Source organism: Galendromus occidentalis, unplaced genomic scaffold (assembly GCF_000255335.2).
Source record: "Galendromus occidentalis unplaced genomic scaffold, Mocc_1.1 scf7180000077073, whole genome shotgun sequence".
NCBI classification, from domain to species: Eukaryota; Metazoa; Arthropoda; class Arachnida; order Mesostigmata; family Phytoseiidae; genus Galendromus; species Galendromus occidentalis.
The window spans coordinates 253,962-274,808 of record NW_003805061.1 but is presented as its reverse complement, the minus strand read 5'-3'; the positions used below and the strand labels follow the sequence as shown (position 1 = coordinate 274,808).

Below are 20,847 nucleotides of genomic sequence, written 5' to 3'. Positions count from 1 at the left end.
AGCATTCTTTCCGCGAGCCGCTCACTCCATTCGAGTTTTCGGCTCTCCTGTATCGTGCGATGATGCATTTCCCCACCATGGCTCTCTTTCCTTCCCCTAGGTTTTCTTCCTTCCGCTCCCGCAGTTCCTTTTGAAAACCACACGTTTGCGAGCTACTCCACAAAAACAAATGTGAGTTGCTGTCTCTTTAGAACCTACCCTGTCAACATTATTTTGACCGATCACACTTGGATTTGGACCAGCGCACCTTCTCGGTCGCGAGACCTGATCGCGGCCTCCCGACTTCTCCCCCACGCGTGCGCTTCCGGAGCTGAAGCGATCCCAATTGATGTCCTTCTCGTAGAGTCCGAGATCTCCTCAGATTGAACTCAATATATGGTGGAAGGAGGCTCCACTCGCATGGGATTAGCTCGTGACTAAGTATTTCAACCCCGCTTCCCCGTTCCTCCTTCTCTCGCTCCCCCGTTCTCCCATCTCCCCATTCTCCTGCCTTCTAGCTCTCCTGTTCGCGGCGTCCGTCTTCCATCGTCTTCCCCGCCCTCCGTTAAATCGTTACCCCATTCACTGGCCCCCTTTTTCCCGTTTTCCCGCTTCCCCGTCTTCCAATTTTCGCGCTGCCCCGCTCGCCCGCCCTCCCAGTTTTCGGCTTCACCGCCTTCCATTTCCCCGCCCCCGGTCTCCCACATTTATTTCCCCACTCCGACCTTCTCCCGCTTCCCCCTTTTCCCCACTCCGACATTCCCCCGCTCCCTCCTTTACTCGTTTCCCCGTTCTGCGCTTGCCCGCCTCCCCGATTCCATTCCATAGGCACGCTGGAAATTTAGAATCCACCACAGCTACAACAACTTTCATCCAGAGCTATTGCTAGAAGACACCATTAATCGATCGGTACAGCCCCTAAGTTTCACGGAGTCCCCTTCCTCCCAAATGTTCGATTCTCTATGGGTGAAGCTCTCAGACCCATCCGATGAAAGTGCCGACCCCCTATGACCTTCTCACAGAGCTGCGATCAAATAAAGTTGGAAGGCCATGCATGAGCTAGAAAACAACGATAAGTGGAGAAGCACTTTAATCTTGGGGAGAGAATGTGTCTGAGCAACTTGGATATTGACGTCACTTGGGTGATTGGGCATCTGTTGAAAAAAGTTTGAAGTCTGTTCGGAGAAGGAAAGCGCCGAAAATTGGTGCCGTGACAGACAGCCATTGAGACTTTATCCTGATTCATTCGATTTTATTCATTTGCCCCGGCCCTGCATGCGGAGGTTGGTAACTCTGATCCCGCTTATGTCTCACGCTGGTCAAGAGTGCGAGCACCTCCGTATTTCAGGGCCGGATACAGCTGAGGGAGATATATTCGCAGAGTAGCTCGACTTCTCCGTGCATCGATCGGGTGACGGTGGCCGAATGAGAGCTCGCGAGACGTTCAGGTCCAATGACGAGAGGTTTCTGGGCGACATCTTGTCGGGGAGCTTCTGAAGATGATTCAGGGGGTGCTATGGGTGTCTCGTTGTACACAGCGATATCCGAGACAAGCCAAGCTCGAGCTCCCTCGGTTCCGGAGAGTTGTCAAGTGAATAGTCCCGCGAGTGGAAATCATTCTCCGAGGCTACAAGGGCCGCGAAGAAAACTATCCGAAGCTTAAATCAGGAACTGTGAATTGCGCCCATGATTGCGTTGATTCGGGAGTACCAATCCTTCTCATGTACTCTCATCGACGATGAGTCATCGACGTCGATTCTGATCACACTGAGCCATCGGGACCGGGTCCTCCAGGCAGTGTTTACCGTTGTCCTTATCACGGCATCATCATAGTTCTTGAACTCATCATCCTTTGATAATTGATACTTAGGTAGGGAACGACTTCCCGGCCTGCCTCAGTGACTGATTCGGCCTTCTTATGAAAAATAGGCGCCGTCGACCGCGAAAAGCCCGATCCAAGATAAGTAGGCCACTGATCATCGATCTCTTACTCAGGGAGCATCTGGCCGAAGCTTTGTTCATATCTGAATCCCTTCCCTGGAACCCCTCCTTGATAGTGCCGTCCAAGTTCTAGAATTCTCCCCCAGATTGAAGCTCCGAATACTTTCCAAAATCCCGAGGTGGAATCCATGTATCGAATCGCCCCATTCCAGGTTGAATTCCCGGAAGGATACAGAGTTTCAGAGTTTCAGACGACGAATAGATGCAACTCAGAGATCAATCATCTGCTCGAGCGAGATCGTTACTTCAGTCAACTGCCGCCCTGAGGGCTGGATCGGATCCTGGGGGTGTCGGTCCTCCGTTCGTGAGGGGATCAATCACAAATACCACGAAAAGAGGCCCATGGAGAAGTCCCCCGGGAAGAAAATTTAGAATTTTGGCGCGCGCGCCAATGTACCAGCAGCGAGGTGGGTCGTGTGGTACGTTCTCCAGATTGGCGTTGCCGCCATGTTGGTGCCACGGAGTTGACCGGCAGCCATATATATTCTTCTCGAAGCCGGTGTTACAGTTCGGTTGACAGAGTCGTTGTGTTCGGTGCGTAATTCGTCGTCGATTCGGAGTCATTTAGCAGGCACTTTCGTTCTCGCGCCACACAATGTCGGAAGCCAAGGATACAAAGAACGAAGCGGAACAGATCAACCTTAAAGTTGTCGGCCAGGATGGAGGAGTTGTGCATTTCAAGATCAAGAAGCACACTCCGCTTCGGAAGCTCATGGCCACTTACTGCGATCGGGCCGGTCTCAACATCCAAAACGTGAGGTTCCGTTTCGATGGGCAGCCGATCAACGAGTCAGACACGCCGGCGGGGCTCGACATGGAAGACGACGATACCATAGACGTTTTCCAGCAGCAAGTCGGCGGTGGCGGCGGAATCGTCGAGTACATCGAAATCTGATGATTCAACGTGATGCCACAGATCAGAGACAGCGCTGTATATAGTTCCCTCGCTCTTATTTTATAACCCTGTATTTCCTATGTATCCATGTGAATCGAACGAAGATCTTCACCGCGAGCTCTCTGTTTCAAGCAGTCCGAAAACAGAACAACCGAGAGAGAGCACTCCAACTTTACTTACATACATGAACCGATGTTGGAACTCAAAAGCGGGTTGGGCGAGGAGCCGGAACCAAACGAGTAGGGATGGAGAACCGTAACCAAAATGTGAGAAGAACATACAGCGGTCGCACAGCGTCAACATCGAGCGCGTGCTCGCATGGCGACTCCAAGTGACTCTCATTAACAACCAAACCGAGGAACGATGATAAGATGAAAACGATTCGGAGCATCATCTGCAGGATACTTTGCGGCAGTTAAACAACGTGAGAACGAAAACGGAAGGTCGAGGTAGGAGTGACCATCCGCCGGACGCTCTCTTTGTGATGTTATAGCAAGAGATCCCGCAGCTTAGACGACAGTCAAGCACAGAAGTCTGTCGGCTACCCGTGTGAGCTGAGGGATGGAAAACCTCCCAAATTAACTACCGAGTATAAGTTCTGTGAAAATAAAACATGGTTATCTCTACAATGATTCGAGATAGTTTTCCATATCGCTAGTCCGAATACCTCTCCCCCCCCCCCTTCAGCCCCCTTGATGATCTCTGCTTCGATCACCACGAACTTGCTCTGCTTCGAGAGATCGGACTGCGGATCGAGTCCTTGAACACCTTCGTTTCTCCTGCGGTTGCGGTCGAGATGCTCCTGAAGCGAGAGCCTTCGAGCCTCGACCGGTCGCGTCGGCCTTGGGGAGAGCTCGCTCGGAGCCATACGAACCGGACGTTTTCCCGGAGAAGTCCGTTCGCGCTGTTTCTCTCATTTTCTTTTGTACGGCTCATGGCGATATGCGACTTATAGTTCGATGTTCAAACCTGTATAGGTATAAGATATGAGCGCGTTTCCGTTGTGAATATCCAGACTTTCATGGTGATTGAATAAAAGATTCACTGGTACCGTGAGGATTTTCCGGAAATATAGGTAGTTGGTGACGGAGATGAGGGACTTGATGAAACTCGGGCAGAAATATTGGTTTCCGGAAGTATCGTTTTCTCATAGGGATCCGCCGCAAGTTGATGCGATCGACACCGCGGGGTATCCCGGTCTGTGTCAGTTTCCTGGCAGCGGAATGAGTATTCCTAGGGTCTCGCTTCTTCTTGTCATTTACATTCAATTACCGTCTTTCTTATCTAAGAAATCCGGAAATCGATCGCCTAGCGTTTGATTGCGGGTTTGTTCCTAGCTCGGTTGATCATGGTCGGATATCGGATGCAAACTCTCCTGGGCCTTGATGACGAGACACAAGATTTTTTTCCGCTTGATACGAGTTTCGACGATTCGTAGCCCTCAATCATTGGATGAGCCTGTCTGAGTGAGGCATCGATTCAATCTCTGGGGGAATCAGACATCCTAAAGAGTGAAGCTGATCTCGGAGGTCCCCCAGATGAAACTTAGGGTCGTTGATCTGAAACTTGATCAGGATCCGGGATGAGACAAGACGGCTGGACACCGCGCTGTACAATGAAATTCGAACGAATCATAGGCTTCGACAGGTCGTTCATTCCGTCACCCGGAGATCATAATTTCCAATAGCAGAACTCCGGCGTGGGATCTGCGGATACACTCCTAACTTCCCGGTGATGATCCAGGCTCAATTATTCTTCTTCGCCATTGATTGGGCTTGAGTCTCGGACACATGCTCAGGCTGGCCAGAATGTTCATCTCCCCCGGAAAAGTTCCTGAGAACGATCAGCTTTTCCCTCGCTTGCACGTCGCACAGTGGGGTCAAATCGGATTTTGGGTGGACAAAAGTGTTCCATGTAATTTTCTTGCTTTCTGAGGTCTCGGGAGTCTGAAATAGCGACGTAAGACTGCTGAAAGCATATCCAACACCACAGGGAGTGGGAAGTGGGATGAGCTCACAATATGAGGAAAAGACATTAAATGATAAATGATTAATCGGGGACGGAGTTCACTTTTTATTCTACTCGGATTCCTTCAACTCCGTAAAACTCATTCATCGACAGCAGAATAATCGCTCGAGCCAGCGGAAGCTGCCTCAGAGCCCTCTGATTCCTCTTCTGTGGGTCCAGCATCGTCGTCTCCTATCGATTCATAATGAGTGGTTAATGAGTGGTAGCCGACAGCCGAGTGAGCATCGCACCTCTGGATCCGGAGTTTTTCCTTCATTCCGTGGGAATCGCCGCATAGAGACTATAGGAGGATCTGAAGATCTTGGTTGATGTGAGTTGGAGAACATTGTCGCTCTCTGTTCGCTCTCCAGTTACCTCTGGGAACGAGTCAACGCCGCGCCAAGACGCGTCGCTTACGTCTCCGAACGGAAAAAAAGCGTCAATCATCTCCAACGCTGATTGGGATTCGAAAAAGTATATGAGAATGGTCCCGATCTACGAGATCAGATCAGTGCAGTCTTTCCAGCAAGTCCAGAATCGGCTGACTTGATCGTAATCATGTGGGATTGCGAGATCAGGACGGGAAGTGAGCGCAGAAAATAATATACCCCCGATTCGAGGGCACAAAGTATCTTCATTTGCGAGCATCACCTATTGGGGGGAGAAATTCATAAAAATTGTCGTCGAAAAAAAATTTCAATTCCGTTCTCGCAGGTGCCAGGCAAGCTGGGGGATGCGGAAAATGCGGTAATCATGGTTTCCTCGCGACTTCCAGAGTCTTACGAACATTTTCAAATCCATCACCGATCGAAATTCCGGGATGAATTTCCATGGACTTTTGTCCACCTGAAACTCGATTTGGCCCCACTGTGCGTCGATTGGGAGACTCTCGAACCATTCGTTCTTTCGGATCGCGACGCGAGGAGCGCTTGTCACGAGATGAATCCTCGGAACGAGCTCAGATTTCGCGAATCGTCAGTTATCTTCCACCTACCCTGTGGGTTTAGCAGCCCAGAATGAATGTTAGAGAGGATCCGCGACGGGTCGCTCTGGCCACGCTCCCAGTGATCCCTTGCTCGGAGGATATTCTCCGAAGGTATCACGGCATCAAACACATGAGGAGTCTGTGGGATTTGAGCTCCCCGAGAAGAATTCGCTCTAATCATCTTCTTAATTAGCTCTTGCGATCGAATGTCCACCGCTTAGAGCAGGAGAGGGGAATTTATCTCCCGGGGACCGAATGTATCCCCATAGCACGCCTCATCAATCTGGGGACAAATACCGAAATGAAAGGAGGAGTCCCGCGAGCGCAAGCCCCGGCTTCAATCACTTAGTGTCCAGTTTTGTGAGCTTCCCCGCACGACGTCACGTCCCTCAAATCCCGCTCGAGCCGCCAGCTGCTCCGTCACGACAGCCTACGAAAGTCAGGGGACGAGAAACTCTACTCTGCTGGAGAATCCGCTGCTTCCCATGTGACCAAGCGCAAAAAACAGGAGAGAATGCCCAGAACGAGGCGGACGAGCAGCTTCCCACTGCCACAGTGTCGTCCCGGCCCGGTCAAGGGTAGGCTCAGCACTGCAACGAGGCCCTTCGGGGGCTTTCGCTCCCTGCCGTGTTTATGTTGCTGACGGAGGACGGCTTACTGCTCCTCCTGACTGTTCTGTGCTCTAAACAATGCATTCTGTTAGGATTGGCATGAACCTTGTGCATACACGATGATTGACTCCGTGCGAGACGATTAGAGCAGTTGTCCCAGAATTTAGTGCACACCATCAATCTGAATTTTGACCGCAAGTAACGTCAGATGTGTCAGTCTGCCACTTTCGAGAGTACTGACGCATCTACTATGCGCAACGTCAGCTATCCAAACCCGTAGAGCAACCTTTCAGAATCAAATTTTCAGCCTGGTGTTTGTGCATCCCGAGTTCGATCATGTCGCCGGTACCGAAATGTGTGGCATGAAGGTTACAACCCGGTTATCTTTATTTCAGTGTATCTCGGGGACACAGCTGGATCTGGATCGGAGCGGCACCGAAGAGCTGTTCATATTGAGACATTAATAAAAAAAAGTGCTTCCAAGTAACATCATTGCCGAAGTGTCAGAGGAACACCCTCTCTCCTGGGTTCCCGCGCTACGATCGAATGCTCCGATAAGCCGATACTGAGAGGGATTGAATGAGACGAAAGTCCGAAATTTGTGTATTTCTTACAGCCGAGTTCCTGCTCTTCACCGAAGGAATAATGAACGGCCTGAACGCGACGACTGTTTTCGAGGAGAAGGAACCTTCAAACCAGAGAAGGGTCACCCATAAAAACATCAAATACCTTTTAGATGGAAACCATGTTTGTTGTTTGTGCGGCTACAAGTCAGTTAATTCATCTAATGTTGTTTACCACGTCAGGTGAGATGCCGTGCCCCATGCAAAGCCATAGAATCATGAACTCCACTCCCCATCGAGAGAAGTGAAGCGAATTTCGAAATTCCGTAGCCAGTTTCCCTCATTCATTTTTTCTCGGTCTTGACGATATCCATCGTTGCTCAAGGTCTCGCCACACTGGCCATCGCCCCTATGGATGCTCAAACTGCGAATTCAGGAGTTTTCGAAGAGGACGAGTCAAGGAACATATGGTGCGAATCCATCATCTGGAGGAGAGAATTTGCAACAGCAACGTTAAAGTCTATCCGGACCCATAACCTTTGCTGATGTAGACGGTGGAGGTCTTCGAAGCTTCTGACTATCAAGGACACCGAGTTCTCTGCGGAAACAGGAAACAAGCTTTCGATCTCACGACAAAAAAGACACACTTCGTTCATCACCGTCTACGCCTCGTTCACGACCAAATCTCACGAAACGCAACCGGCGAAGCTTGAATGCTCCGTGCGACGGATCGGGAGCGATCTCAAACTTCGAGTTGAATCCGTCTTTTCTTGGAGCTACAGCTTTTTCCTTGTGATAATTTGCGGGTAGACAACCCGAAACCGGAAATGGAACCTCAAGGCCAGTCTCAAGGATCGCGCCGAAGGTTCTCGAGGAGTGGTTGAAGTTTGTTGGATGGTTGATCACGACTCCTCGAAACTCGCGAGCTAATGTTATCGAACAATGTGAGGATCAGGAATTTCATTCTCGCAGTTATCCTTGTCGCCGTATGAACATTAATTAAATAGTCAATCAGCTCGATATTGACTTGACTGTACCAAATTGTGGCAATCGCAATACGTATTTAGCTGTCTCTGATAAACTGAGTAAAGCAATCCATCTTTCTTTTTCGTACGGGCCCTCCTTCGTGGGAAAAGACCATGCTCCGCACCCAGAACAAAATCGTCTCTGAACTACTGATCGTAGGGTTCGAAGTCCTGCTATCCATTTCGTGGTGCGCGTTCACGCGAGGTTTTCCGAGTATTCAATAGAATGTCCTCAATGAATCTCCATGAAATGCGGAAATCTGAGAATGTTTTGAATGGCTAGCACGCCATGCGATGAAGTACGGGATTCATTCCGCCAAACACGGAGCGTACATCGGCGAAGAATCCGTTCAACGTTCAAGTCTATTTGAGGAAGAATGATTTTCCGGTATCGAATCGAGGACAAATTATTGAGCCTCCAAAGATAGGAAGGGCACTTGTTTCAATACCGTCTGAGGAGATGAGGAACGTTCTCGAGCCCAAATCACGTATGTTCTACAATCCCGTCCGTCGGGGAGCTCCAACCTGCAGCAAACTCCCACGCCAGAGACTCTGACTCCGAGGGAACAGATCACTGATGCGCCGAATCTACAGGCTTCGCGGAGCCGACAACTTATTTGCCGTTCTCTGTAAGATTTTCCGGGAACATAGGCGTGGCTGGATCGGCCCGATACGCTCGTGATCGAGAGCGGAATAATGGAGGAGGCTCCGCTTCTCCAGGGCAAGAAACCCCAAGACGCTGCTGCTCCGAAACCGAGAGCCGACTACTGTGAGAACGGTGTCTGCTTGGGGTCGCGGGAGAAGGAGCTGAGCGAGAGCAGTTGAAGAGGCTACGATTCATCGTTGATTGCAGCAGCACGCTCTGACGCGGGGGAGGGGGGGGGGCTTGTTCCAACGCTTTCGTATTGGATGTACATCATGTACATTGCCCCCTTCAATCATTTTCTGCCACTCTGACGCTGAAGTCGTCGATTCCGTTTGCTGACCTGGATTGCGAGGAGCCAGTTATTCGGTGTCGAGCGTGAAATATGATTCCAGACTCTTTTCAGGCACAATCGGTCGACGGAATTCGCGACCGAATCTCCTAGGCGCCATCCCAGAGAACGTATGACGGGAGGCGCCCTCTGGCGAGCTTTCAGAAACATTTTCAAGCAAACAAACAAAATGGCGCCGGCTGTGTTCGTACAGAAGCACTCTGTGAAACACTGCTAAATCGCAGCTAGCGCATATATTTCAAGTTTTTTGTTCAGGCAACACCAGAGACTGCCACGATGTATGATCCCGATGAAGGTAAATGTTATCTAATGGTGACCAAGTGGCACGCTCGATGTTCTTCACTTTATTCACAAAAAAGCGCACCGATGAGGATTATGACTGGAAAACCGGCATTTCTATTTATGATGACCGATTTCGTCTCCGAACTCACGGAGAACCTAACGAAGACCGACTTTGACACCTGTCGCGGGTTGACGTCGGTGCCGAATGTCTTCCGGGCCATCTATTCAGTTCAGTGGTCATCAAGAAATTTACGATGCGTATCGAAATAAATATTGGCCTTCCAAGGTTTCGAATGTCAGACGAAGTCGAGCCGAACAACCCACGGCTCGAGAACATTATTCCGTGACGCCATTGCTTCCTCTGATGCGAGAGACGAGATACATCTCAGCTGACTGGAGAACGTCTCAGAGCTGAGCGAAGAGTACTCGGCATGTCAGATCGCATATCGAAGGAACCGGCTCATCATACGGGACGCATCCAAACCGTGGGAACGATCGGGCCTGAATCCTATGGGGGAGTTGGAGCTCGATGGGGTTGATTCTTACAGTTTTCGATGAATGTCATGGGAGTGGAGAATTCATTCTGTGATTCTTTCTCCCCCAGAAATGGAAGAGGATCCCGATGAGATCACCGCCGATCTTTGGCAGGAAGCCTGCTGGATCGTTATATCAGCCTACTTCGACGAAAAGGGTCTGGTTCGTCAACAGCTGGATTCCTTCGACGAGTTCATCCAAATGAGCGTACAGAAAATTGTCGAGGATACTCCGCCGATAGAACTGCAGGCTGAGGCGACACATTCCTCTGGAATCATCGAGCAGCCGGTAGGGAATCCAATCAGAGATCCTTATGTTTGCTCATGTTTGGCTCGGAATGATTCGGGTTGGAGCCTCTCGAGAGCTCGACTCTTGCGGAGGCTCGCTGGTGGGGGAGCTGAAGAGATACTTGCTTTTGCTCATTTTTTGCGTTCAATATCCACAGACGAAATATCAAGTGAAGTTCGAGCAGATCTACCTCTCAAAACCCACACATTGGGAGAAGGATGGTGCGCCCACTCCCATGATGCCGAACGAAGCCCGGCTTCGCAATCTCACGTGAGTTTCCCAATATCCGGCGATACTCAATGTGTGTATCATCGAAGTGTACCTGTGTCCATAGAATTAGACCGAGGCTACTTTGATAGGTCGCAATATCCCATTTTCAAACATGAACAGAATTCCCGTGAGCCGCGGGAGAGTTCGGACGCGATTCCGCGGTCATGAGAATATACCCTGCCGCACTCGTCTGAAGTGTCATCGAAACGGAACTCTGTGAATACTGCAGGAGAGCTCGCTTCGCAGTGAAGAATTTCATGAGGCAAACGAGAAATCAAATCAGCATAATTCCAATCAACGCCGATAACTCTCGCGAGAGAACTCGGCTGCGACCGGCGGCTGCGATGGGAACCTCCCGGGCCACGGAGTTCGCGTAAATGGGACCGACTGGAAGGAATATTAGCTTCAGTCAAAAGAGCATGCATCTCAAAGGCTCGCCTGAGACTGGTGTCCACGAAAGACCGGAGACATGCTGGTTTCCCCCTGATCTTTCGCATCCTTGGCTGCACTGCATCACGGGTCGAATGTGGCTCCCTGCGATCATCTGCTCGACCCAATCAACAGCCCGCTATATCTAGGAATCTGGATCATAATTTCCTGAAAGAATTACTCAGAGACGTCAAGATTTCAAATGTAAATCTTTGCGCTCCGAAGAAGGATGTTCCGGAATAGAGACCGCCCTCTACGGAGAACCGAGAGCCCAGCATGCCCTGGCGTCAGACATCACAGAAGGATCGAATATATCCGATCGCAGCGCGTTATCCGCCGCCCCCCATGCATATCAGGGTCGCCGTCTTTTCTCATGCCATTCCGCGTCGCAATGGAGTGTGGTTCCGTTGTCAAGTCTCGTGAGGGTCATGCCGGAATTTCCCCTTCTCCGCCGCTTCCGGAACTCATCCCCACTCGAAGATCGATATCAGACGTCTATCCATTCTCCCTGCGTAGCGATATCCCGCGGTGATGGCGTGCTCGGGTTCCCCGAGAGTTCGAACAGAGGGTACCGGTGGTAACGTCAAAAACCGCTCTTCTTGCCTGGGCGGAGGACGAGAGGCAGAAAGTTTTTCCTGACCGAAGGATGCCGGCTCGTGGATAGCGCGCCTGTGGTACCCCGCTATCGGAGCTTCCCTCTCCCATGAGCGGAACGCGCGCGCTCTTGTCGACGACAATATGTTCTGCTCGTCGATTTTGGCGCCAAAGCGCGCCATTTAAATCGTCGCTTGTTGTTGACGAGCGTCCGTGTCTCGATCGACAGACCTTTCGACAAAGTTCTCAGTGTTTTCGTGTCATCGGATATCAACCATGTCTGGTTTCGACGAGGCCGGAGTTTTCTACTCCGATAACTTCGGTTCGGAAAACACCAACAACGATCAGCAGATCAACTACCAGGCCATCAAGGGTCGGTTCCGAGAGTTTCTCCGACAATTTCACGAAGGCAATTTCAACTACCGCTACAGGGATCAATTGAAACAGCACTACAACATGGGACAGTACTGGATTGAAGTTCAAATCGAGGACGTTGCAAGTTTCGATGAAGTTCTCGCCGACAAATTGAGTAAACAGCCTTCGGACCATTTAGCATTGTTCGAAGAAGCCGCGACTGAGGTGGCCGACGAGTTGACAAGACCGCGCCCAGTCGGCGAAGAACAGATTTGCGACGTTCAGGTCATGATAGTCAGCAACGCGAACCCAGTCCAGATGCGAGACCTTAAATCTGAGGAGGTTTCGACCCTCGTCAAGATCCCCGGTATCGTCGTGGCGGCCAGCGAGGTCCGCGCCAAAGCCACGAAAATCACCCTCAGATGTAGATCTTGTCAGCAGACACTGCCCAACATACCTCTCAAGCCAGGTCTAGAAGGGATGCAGCTCCCCCGACGTTGCTCCTCAGCCGATCAGGGGGGCGCATCCGGCGCTCAGAGATGTCCTCTCGACCCATACTTCATCGTTCACGACAAGAGCAAGTGCGTGAACTTCCAACTCATCAAACTGCAGGAAGCTCCCGAACAAGTTCCGTACGGAGAGATGCCACGACACATGCAGATGTACGTGGATCGGTCGCTCTGCGAACGTATCGTGCCGGGCAACCGGGTCACAGCCGTAGGCATCTACAGTCTGCGTAGCGGCCTTGGAAACAAACGTCAAGGTCTCGGCGACAAGAACGTCGGTCTTCGTTTCCCCTATATCCGGGTTGTGGGCCTGATCGTGGATACCGAGGAGATGGGAAGCGTCCTATCGAGAACGTACACGCCAGAAGAGGAGGAGAAGTTCAGGAACATGGCGGCGTCCGACGATATCTATGAACGTCTGGCGAAAAGTATCGCTCCTTCGATCTTCGGTAGCACTGACGTGAAGAAAGCCATCGCCTGTCTCCTGTTCGCGGGCAGTAGGAAAAGACACCCCGACGGCCTGACGCGTCGAGGGGATATCAACGTGCTCTTACTCGGCGACCCGGGTACCGCGAAATCGCAGCTGCTCAAATTCGTGGAGCGGGTAGCGCCCGTTTCGGTGTACACCTCCGGGAAAGGTTCTTCGGCGGCTGGTCTGACAGCCTCCGTGGTTCGAGACCCTCAGACGAGGAACTTTGTCATGGAAGGAGGCGCGATGGTCCTCGCCGATGGAGGAGTGGTGTGCATCGACGAGTTCGATAAAATGCGCGAAGACGACAGAGTCGCAATCCACGAGGCCATGGAACAGCAAACGATCTCGATCGCTAAGGCCGGCATCACGACCACGCTAAACACCAGATGCGCGGTTCTCGCAGCGGCCAACTCCGTCTTCGGCCGTTGGGACGATCTGAAAGCCGACGAGAACATCAATTTCATGCCGACCATCCTTTCGCGTTTCGACACGATTTTTATCGTGAAGGATCTGCATGACGCGGGCAAGGACAAGACGCTCGCACGTCACGTAATGCAGATCCATCTGAACTCGGGCGTCACGCAGCAGGAGGAGCCCAAAGGCGGAGAGATCGATCTGCATACGCTCAAGAGGTACATCGCATACTGCCGCGAGAAATGCGGGCCTCGTTTGAGTGCGGAAGCGGGCGAGAAGCTCAAGCATCATTACGTGATCATGCGGAACGGTGCCAAGGAACACGAGCAGGAGACCGAGAAAAAATCTTCTATTCCGATCACCGTCCGACAACTCGAAGCAATCATTCGGATGAGCGAGGCTGTTGCGAAAATGCAGTTGTTGCCGTTCGCCACGGAGCGACAGATCGACGAGGCTCTGAGGCTGTTCCAGGTTTCGACCCTGGACGCTGCCAACTCCGGCGAGCTACAGGGCGCCGAAGGCTTCACCACCGATGAAGAATACCAGATGTTGCATCGCATCGAACTGCAGATCAAGAAGCGATTCGCCATCGGCAGTCAGGTGTCCGAGCAGACCATCATTCAAGATTTCACGCGTCAAAAGTTCCCCGAGAGGTCCATTTGCAAGGTTCTCGCGCTAATGATAAGAAGAGGCGAAGTCCAACATCGTATGCAGAGAAAGATGCTGTATCGACTGAAATGAAGAAGGGGAGCTCCTTGTCCCTACGCGCTCTTAACTCATATCATATGTTTCCGATTGACGTATAGAAATGAAACCGATAAAAATGTTCATAAAGGTCGAAAATGCGGATAATTGAAAAAACTGGCTCTTCTTTCCTCACCGAGTGTCGACCCGACGCGAGCCTCAAGCTCGATTTCGGCCGAACTCGGAGTCCTCGGGCGTATCCCTACTGTGTCATGCCGTGAGATAATTTGGACAGGTCACGGTGGTTTCCCCATGGAGTCGGGGTTCAGCGTACGTTTATAAGTACGATTCGCTTGCATTATCTCAGGTACTCGGCGCCGTTATACGTGGATATCATCAAAACAGTGATACGCGATGGCGAAGATCCGGTGGAAACTCAACACCAGAAGACTTTTATCGGGAAAATTCCCATCATGCTGCGTTCGTCTTATTGTCTGCTGAATGGTCTGTCAGATCGTGATCTGTCTGAGTTGAACGAGTGTCCTCTGGATCCAGGGGGCTACTTCATCATTAACGGCTCAGAGAAGGTGAGCGAGCGTATGAGAATCGTCCGCTTTCGACTCACTTCGAATTTCATCCGCAAACGCATTCGGAAATATTCCCGCAATTCTCGCTTTTCCCTGCCCCACAGACAATGATATCGAGATCAATCGCATTCACAGGTGTTAATTGCCCAAGAAAAAATGGCCACCAACACGGTATACGTATTCCAAATGAAAGACGGGAAATACGCCTTCAAGGCCGAGTGTCGGTCGTGTATAGAGCACTCGTCGAGACCCACGTCCACGCTGTGGGTGAACATGATGGCCAGAGGGGGCTCGGGCGTAAAGAAAGCCTCAATCGGTCAGAGGATCATCGCGATCCTGCCCTATATCAAGCAGGAAATCCCTATCATGATCGTATTCCGAGCTCTGGGCTTCGTCGCAGACAGAGACATCCTCGAGCACATCATCTACGACTTCGAGGATCCGGAAATGATGGAAATGGTGAAGCCGTCTTTGGATGAAGCATTCGTCATCCAAGAGCAGAACGTTGCACTGAACTTCATCGGATCCCGAGGTGCTCGTCCCGGGGTTACCAAAGCCAACCGTATCAAGTACGCTCGTGAAATTCTCCAGAAGGAAATGCTGCCGCACGTCGGAGTGTCGGACTTCTGCGAAACAAAGAAAGCCTACTATCTCGGATACATGGTGCACAGACTTCTGTTGGCCGCGCTGGGCCGGAGGGAGCTCGACGATCGGGATCACTACGGGAACAAGAGATTGGACTTGGCTGGGCCTCTAATGGCTTTCTTGTTCAGAGGTCTGTTCAAGAACTTGACCAAAGAAGTTCGGATGTTCGCTCAGAAATTCATCGACAAAGGGAAAGACTTCAATCTGGAATTGGCCATCAAGACCCGCATCATCACCGACGGTTTGAAGTACTCTCTGGCCACCGGAAACTGGGGAGACCAGAAAAAAGCTCATCAGGCCCGACCGGGTGTGTCGCAAGTGTTGAATCGGCTCACTTATGCGTCGACACTATCCCATCTGCGTCGTGTCAATTCTCCCATCGGTCGCGACGGGAAATTGGCCAAACCCCGTCAGCTGCACAATACCCTCTGGGGAATGATCTGTCCTGCCGAAACACCGGAGGGACACGCTGTGGGACTTGTGAAGAACTTGGCGCTCATGTCCTACATCTCCGTCGGTTCCCAACCCTCTCCGATTCTCGAGTTCTTGGAGGAGTGGAGCATGGAGAACTTGGAGGAAATCGCGCCGTCGGCTATCGCAGAAGCGACGAAAATATTCGTCAATGGTTGTTGGGTCGGTATCCACAGAGATCCCGAACAGCTGATGTTGACGCTGCAGAAACTCCGACGTCAAATGGACATCATCGTCTCGGAAGTATCGATGGTCAGAGACATCCGAGATCGGGAGATTCGTATCTACACGGACGCCGGGCGGATCTGTCGACCTCTGCTCATCGTGGAGAATCAAAAACTGCTCCTGAAAAGACATCACATCGACAAGCTGAAAGAGAGAGAATGCAGCTACTATTCCTGGCAGGATCTCGTGGCTTCGGGAGTGGTGGAGTACATCGATACGCTCGAAGAGGAAACTGTCATGCTCGCCATGACCCCAGACGATCTGACACAGGACAAGGCCCTGGCCTACTGTAGCACTTACACTCATTGTGAGATCCATCCGTCCATGATTCTCGGTAAGTTCAGCGGATTCTCTGACAATTTTAAAATTCTCGGCTGGTATACTCCGGACCTGATTACCGTTGCTCCATTGTGAGTCATTTCAGTAATTTCTCATTATAGCTTATCTAATTTGGATATCGGTTCATCGATTTAAGGTGTATGTGCTTCGATCATTCCTTTCCCCGATCACAATCAGTCACCTCGTAACACCTACCAATCTGCTATGGGGAAACAAGCCATGGGAGTGTATATCACCAACTTCCACGTACGAATGGACACGCTCGCCCACGTGCTGTATTACCCCCATAAACCTCTGACCACGACGCGTTCTATGGAATATCTGCGTTTCCGAGAGCTTCCTGCCGGAATCAACGCCATAGTCGCCATCATGTCCTACACTGGTTACAATCAGGAAGACTCCGTTATCCTGAACGCGAGCGCCGTTGACCGCGGGTTCTTCCGCTCGGTTTTCTATCGTTCTTATAAAGACTCAGAGAATAAGCGAATGGGTGACCAGGAGGAAACATTCGAAAAACCGACGAGAGAGACCTGTCAAGGCATGCGGAATGCCATTTACGATAAGCTCGACGACGACGGAATCATCGCGCCAGGAACCCGAGTTTCAGGTGATGACGTCATTATCGGGAAGACGATCACCCTGCCGGAGAACGATGACGACCTCGACTCGACAAACAAGAGATACTCGAAGAGAGACGCTTCAACTTTCCTCAGAAATTCAGAGACTGGCATCGTCGATCAAGTCATGCTGACAATCAACAGCGACGGCTACAAATTCTGCAAGATCCGTGTGCGCTCGGTGCGTATTCCACAAATTGGTGACAAATTCGCCTCGAGACACGGTCAAAAAGGTACCTGTGGAGTTACCTACAGACAAGAGGTGAGTTGGCAAGCCCTGTTAGCAGAAGCTCGATCCCTTCCCATATCATTACTCGCATTGAATCCTTTGGTTGTGATCTACGGTCACCGAGCCGTGTCGACCCGAGACTTGACCCGATCCTCTCGCAGGACATGCCGTTCACGGTCGAAGGTCTCACCCCGGACATCATCATCAATCCCCATGCCATTCCATCTCGTATGACAATCGGTCACTTGATCGAGTGCCTTCAGGGCAAGGTCGCATCGAACAAGGGAGAAATAGGTGACGCCACGCCGTTCAACGATGCCGTGAACGTACAGAAAATCTCCAACATCCTCATGGAGTACGGTTACCATCTGAGAGGTAACGAAGTCATGTACAATGGACACACCGGGAGGAAAGTCAACGCCCAGATTTTCCTGGGTCCCACCTACTACCAACGTCTCAAACACATGGTCGACGACAAAATCCACTCGCGGTTAGTACCGGATGTCATTTTCTCATCGAGACGGCCTGAGATCGACGAAGATCTCCGGATAGCATCTTAGGCCATGTCTTTTTTCACAGTGCCCGAGGTCCCGTGCAGATCCTCGTTCGACAACCGATGGAGGGTCGTGCCCGTGATGGAGGTCTGCGTTTCGGGGAAATGGAACGTGATTGTCAAATTTCCCACGGTGCAGCCCAATTCCTGCGTGAGAGATTGTTCTTCGCATCGGATCCCTACCGTACGCATATCTGCAACATATGCGGTTTGATAGCCATCGCTAATCTCCGGAACAACATATTCGAATGTAAAGGCTGCAGGAACAAAACCCAGATATCTCAGATCACGCTCCCGTACGCCTGCAAATTACTGTTCCAAGAGCTCATGTCGATGAACATCGCTCCTCGCATGATGGTGCTCCCCCCGAAGAAGAACTAAATATCAGTTGACCCGAAGCGACTATGTATTTCCATCCTGTACAAATAAAAAAGTCTCTCAGAATTTGTAGGGAATGTCTCTACGACGATCTTTTGTGACTTTCCCATTATCGGCATCAGGATTACCCGCTCCGCAGAGTGCGGGTGGTTATGACCGACTGACTGACTGACAGACCGGCTGTCTGTCCGCCGCACCGGTTCACCAGCGGTCGGCGGATAATCGCACTCAATGAAAAGTCGAGTCGTAGGATGAAATCCGATCGTTCGAAGTCGAGATTCTTACGTTCTTTTAATTTAGACGTGTGAAGACGGAAATCTCGTCTCCGAACTTTGTCATGGAGATTTACGAAATGGAAAGGAAGAGATATTCCCTTCGGCTCCGTCGATCGAACAAACCTCCCAGCACTTGATCATTACCCCGACTAGAAGAGCCTTCGGTGATTCGAACGCAAAATCCTCACCGACCCTCAATATTGTACAGCTCCTGTCATCGAGACATATCAACTTCGTTCCTCGAGGCCTCCATCGTCATCTTTCAACGAGATGCTGCACTCGGTTCCCTCATCTGGATTTGTCTTTTCCACTCTGAGAAGTCGAGGCGCAAGAACCGAGATGGCCACTGCTCCGATGGGGGCGGTTACCATAATGGCTATCACACTGACCGTCAGAACCTAAAATAGAGAAATAGAATCGGATAAGTTGGATTATTTCCCTCCTCGAATGCTTTCTCTCGGAACTTTCCGGGACCCCTCCTTCCAAGCAACAAATCGATGGAGTACTCCGTGGTCAGTCCACGGATCCTATCTATCCAATACTAACTGTCTCGCTGTAGTGGAGAGCCATTTTCTCTAGGGGTTTTCCTTGTGCAGTCCATCTCCGAACCATGTCCATAGCCGTCGGAGCCAGAGCGGCCTGAACGGTGGCCTTGGGCAACCATCCCACGCAGACGAATATCCGTTCCTTAACATTCAACGTCGAATGGCCCACGGCAAAGAAGGTAACAATAACTCGGATGGTGAGACAAATAGCCAGCGTGAGTAACCCTCCTGTCACTGTCGCCGGCTTCAGTCTGTTTAATTGTATCTCCATACCGATCAACGAGAACAACACAGGCTGGAACAGAGGAGAATAAATCAACATCCCTTCAAAGCGTCAAAATTCTCGGTCCGTACAGGAGGACGGACGCAGATTCCGGACGAACCCGAATCTTAACGAAACTATATTCGCCTGACTTCCCATATTCTGGCTGGGGCCCCCATGAACTCACTTCGAAGACGAGCCAGAAACTCGCGAGCACAGAACTGCAGGTCTTGGTCTGAGCGATTGAATCCGGGTCAGAAGTCTTTCCCTGTTTCTTCCATACGATCACTGCTACAGCCGAAGCTGTTATAGCGGTGAGAGGCCCAACCCCGCCGAAATTAAGTCTGTTCGAAATGAAAACTGCCATAATTCCCTGAATCACGAGGTGGAGAGCGCACGCCAAATCGAACTGGAAAAAGTGGGGAATCGTCAGTGACACAGATCCGTATACGCTCCATGTGCCTCGCGCAATTCTCACGGACCTGATCTTCCCCACGTCTGTTTGCCCTGAACATCGTAGCTAGGAGAACTCCGAGGAGGCCTCCGATGAGGAGACCCGCGATAGCTTCGAGCGGTCCGGAAGCTAAGGTGAGCGCTAAGGAAGTGCCTCCGGAGAAAATCGTTCCCAGAACAACTCCGAAGCCCGTGATCGCCGCCACGTCGTCGAATGAAGAGGCTGCCATCAACAATGTCGGTATTCCCTTATCGGTACCGAGTTTCCTGTTCGTCAGATCGATCATCGCCGGAACAACAACCGCCGGCGAGACTGCAGCCAGCACGAATCTGAAGAATTCCGAAGACCATGGTTACCAGGTTAATCCATGATCGTCGAACCGCGAGGCGAACTCAATCGAACTCGAATCACAGTCCGCAACGCGGTCGCCTTGGTTCGCCGACTCGCGGGAAGAGAGTGCCTGGGGAGTCCGATGGCTCCATGATCAGGAATCATATCTTACCCGAGAAGGAGCCCCCATGTGTACGGGAGGCCGAGCACCAAATGGGACACCACACAGATCGAGGCGGCCTCGGCGAAGCACGGCAAGAACGTCAACCGGATGCAAGCTGCGCTGAGCGCCTTAAGCACACTTAGATCCAGGCCTAGACCCGCTGGGGAGAGAACAAGGTCATCGAAGGAGAACTCTAAAGGGTAAACTTATTGTACCTATCCGGAGCGAAAGTCAGCCATCTTTTGCGGCCGCTTCCCGGTTCAAATCTCTCACGAGGCAGAAAACTCCGCATGCATGGGAATTCATTCAAACAGCTTTGAAAGATTACCTCGAAGGAGTATAACCGCCAGAGCCATGGAGCGGAGATGAGCGGCCAAGGTCGATGGCAAATTCACGAGGTCGAGTTGTTTCAGAGCAGCACCCGCGAGCATCATGCCCAACAAAGGCGGAATTCGCGGTATCAGTCCGATGAGGCATCCAGAGAGGTAGGCAACAGTGATGGTGCCGATGAGTTCGAGGAGGATCCGGAATGTTTGGGCCGGGACCGATGACCACAAGACACCGATCAGGGGCACCAGCAGTGCAAGCCATCGCAGCCGTTCCACTGCTGTTCTTCGCCACACGACTGTAATTGAAAACAGCGAATGACGAAATGGAGCGATCAGTTGGAAGCCCCCGAGGGTCCTCTCTAACATCTTCGTGCTAGACGTCATCTTCTAGCCGTCCCTCACGCCTCGCGGGATTCTGTTGGAATATCCATCGGGCTATACGAGACGACAGGATTGAGCTCCAAAGGAGCCTTCATTGCGCCGCTCCGTCGAAGAGTCACGATCCTTCTGTACAACGAAGCATTGCCGCGGATCGTCCAAGCGTTCCCTGTCACCTT

At 51.3% G+C, this 20,847-nt stretch overlaps 3 protein-coding genes across 3 annotated transcripts; 2 read left to right on the top strand and 1 right to left on the bottom strand.

Moving 5' to 3' along the window:
- Positions 1-2,452: 2,452 nt before the first annotated feature.
- Positions 2,453-17,935, top strand: Polr2B (RNA polymerase II subunit RpII140). Its single transcript, XM_018638457.1, has 8 exons — positions 2,453-2,833; positions 9,959-10,165; positions 10,323-10,435; positions 14,256-14,475; positions 14,611-16,150; positions 16,292-17,034; positions 17,163-17,491; positions 17,581-17,935. The coding sequence occupies exons 1-8, from the start codon at positions 2,576-2,578 to the stop codon at positions 17,933-17,935; spliced, it is 3,765 nt and encodes a 1,254-aa protein (XP_018493973.1). The 5' UTR covers positions 2,453-2,575.
- On the top strand, positions 11,664-13,945 carry Mcm5 (Minichromosome maintenance 5). Its single transcript, XM_003740608.2, has one exon. The coding sequence runs from the start codon at positions 11,735-11,737 to the stop codon at positions 13,943-13,945; it is 2,211 nt and encodes a 736-aa protein (XP_003740656.1). The 5' UTR covers positions 11,664-11,734.
- Positions 17,936-18,270: 335 nt separating the features above from the next.
- Positions 18,271-20,390, bottom strand: LOC100900016 (sodium/hydrogen exchanger 9B2). Its single transcript, XM_029110685.1, has 6 exons — positions 20,290-20,390; positions 19,971-20,121; positions 19,497-19,797; positions 19,202-19,423; positions 18,754-19,047; positions 18,271-18,605 (listed from the first exon to the last, which is right to left on the bottom strand). The coding sequence occupies exons 1-6, from the start codon at positions 20,315-20,317 to the stop codon at positions 18,435-18,437; spliced, it is 1,167 nt and encodes a 388-aa protein (XP_028966518.1). The 5' UTR covers positions 20,318-20,390; the 3' UTR covers positions 18,271-18,434.
- Positions 20,391-20,847: the final 457 nt, after the last annotated feature.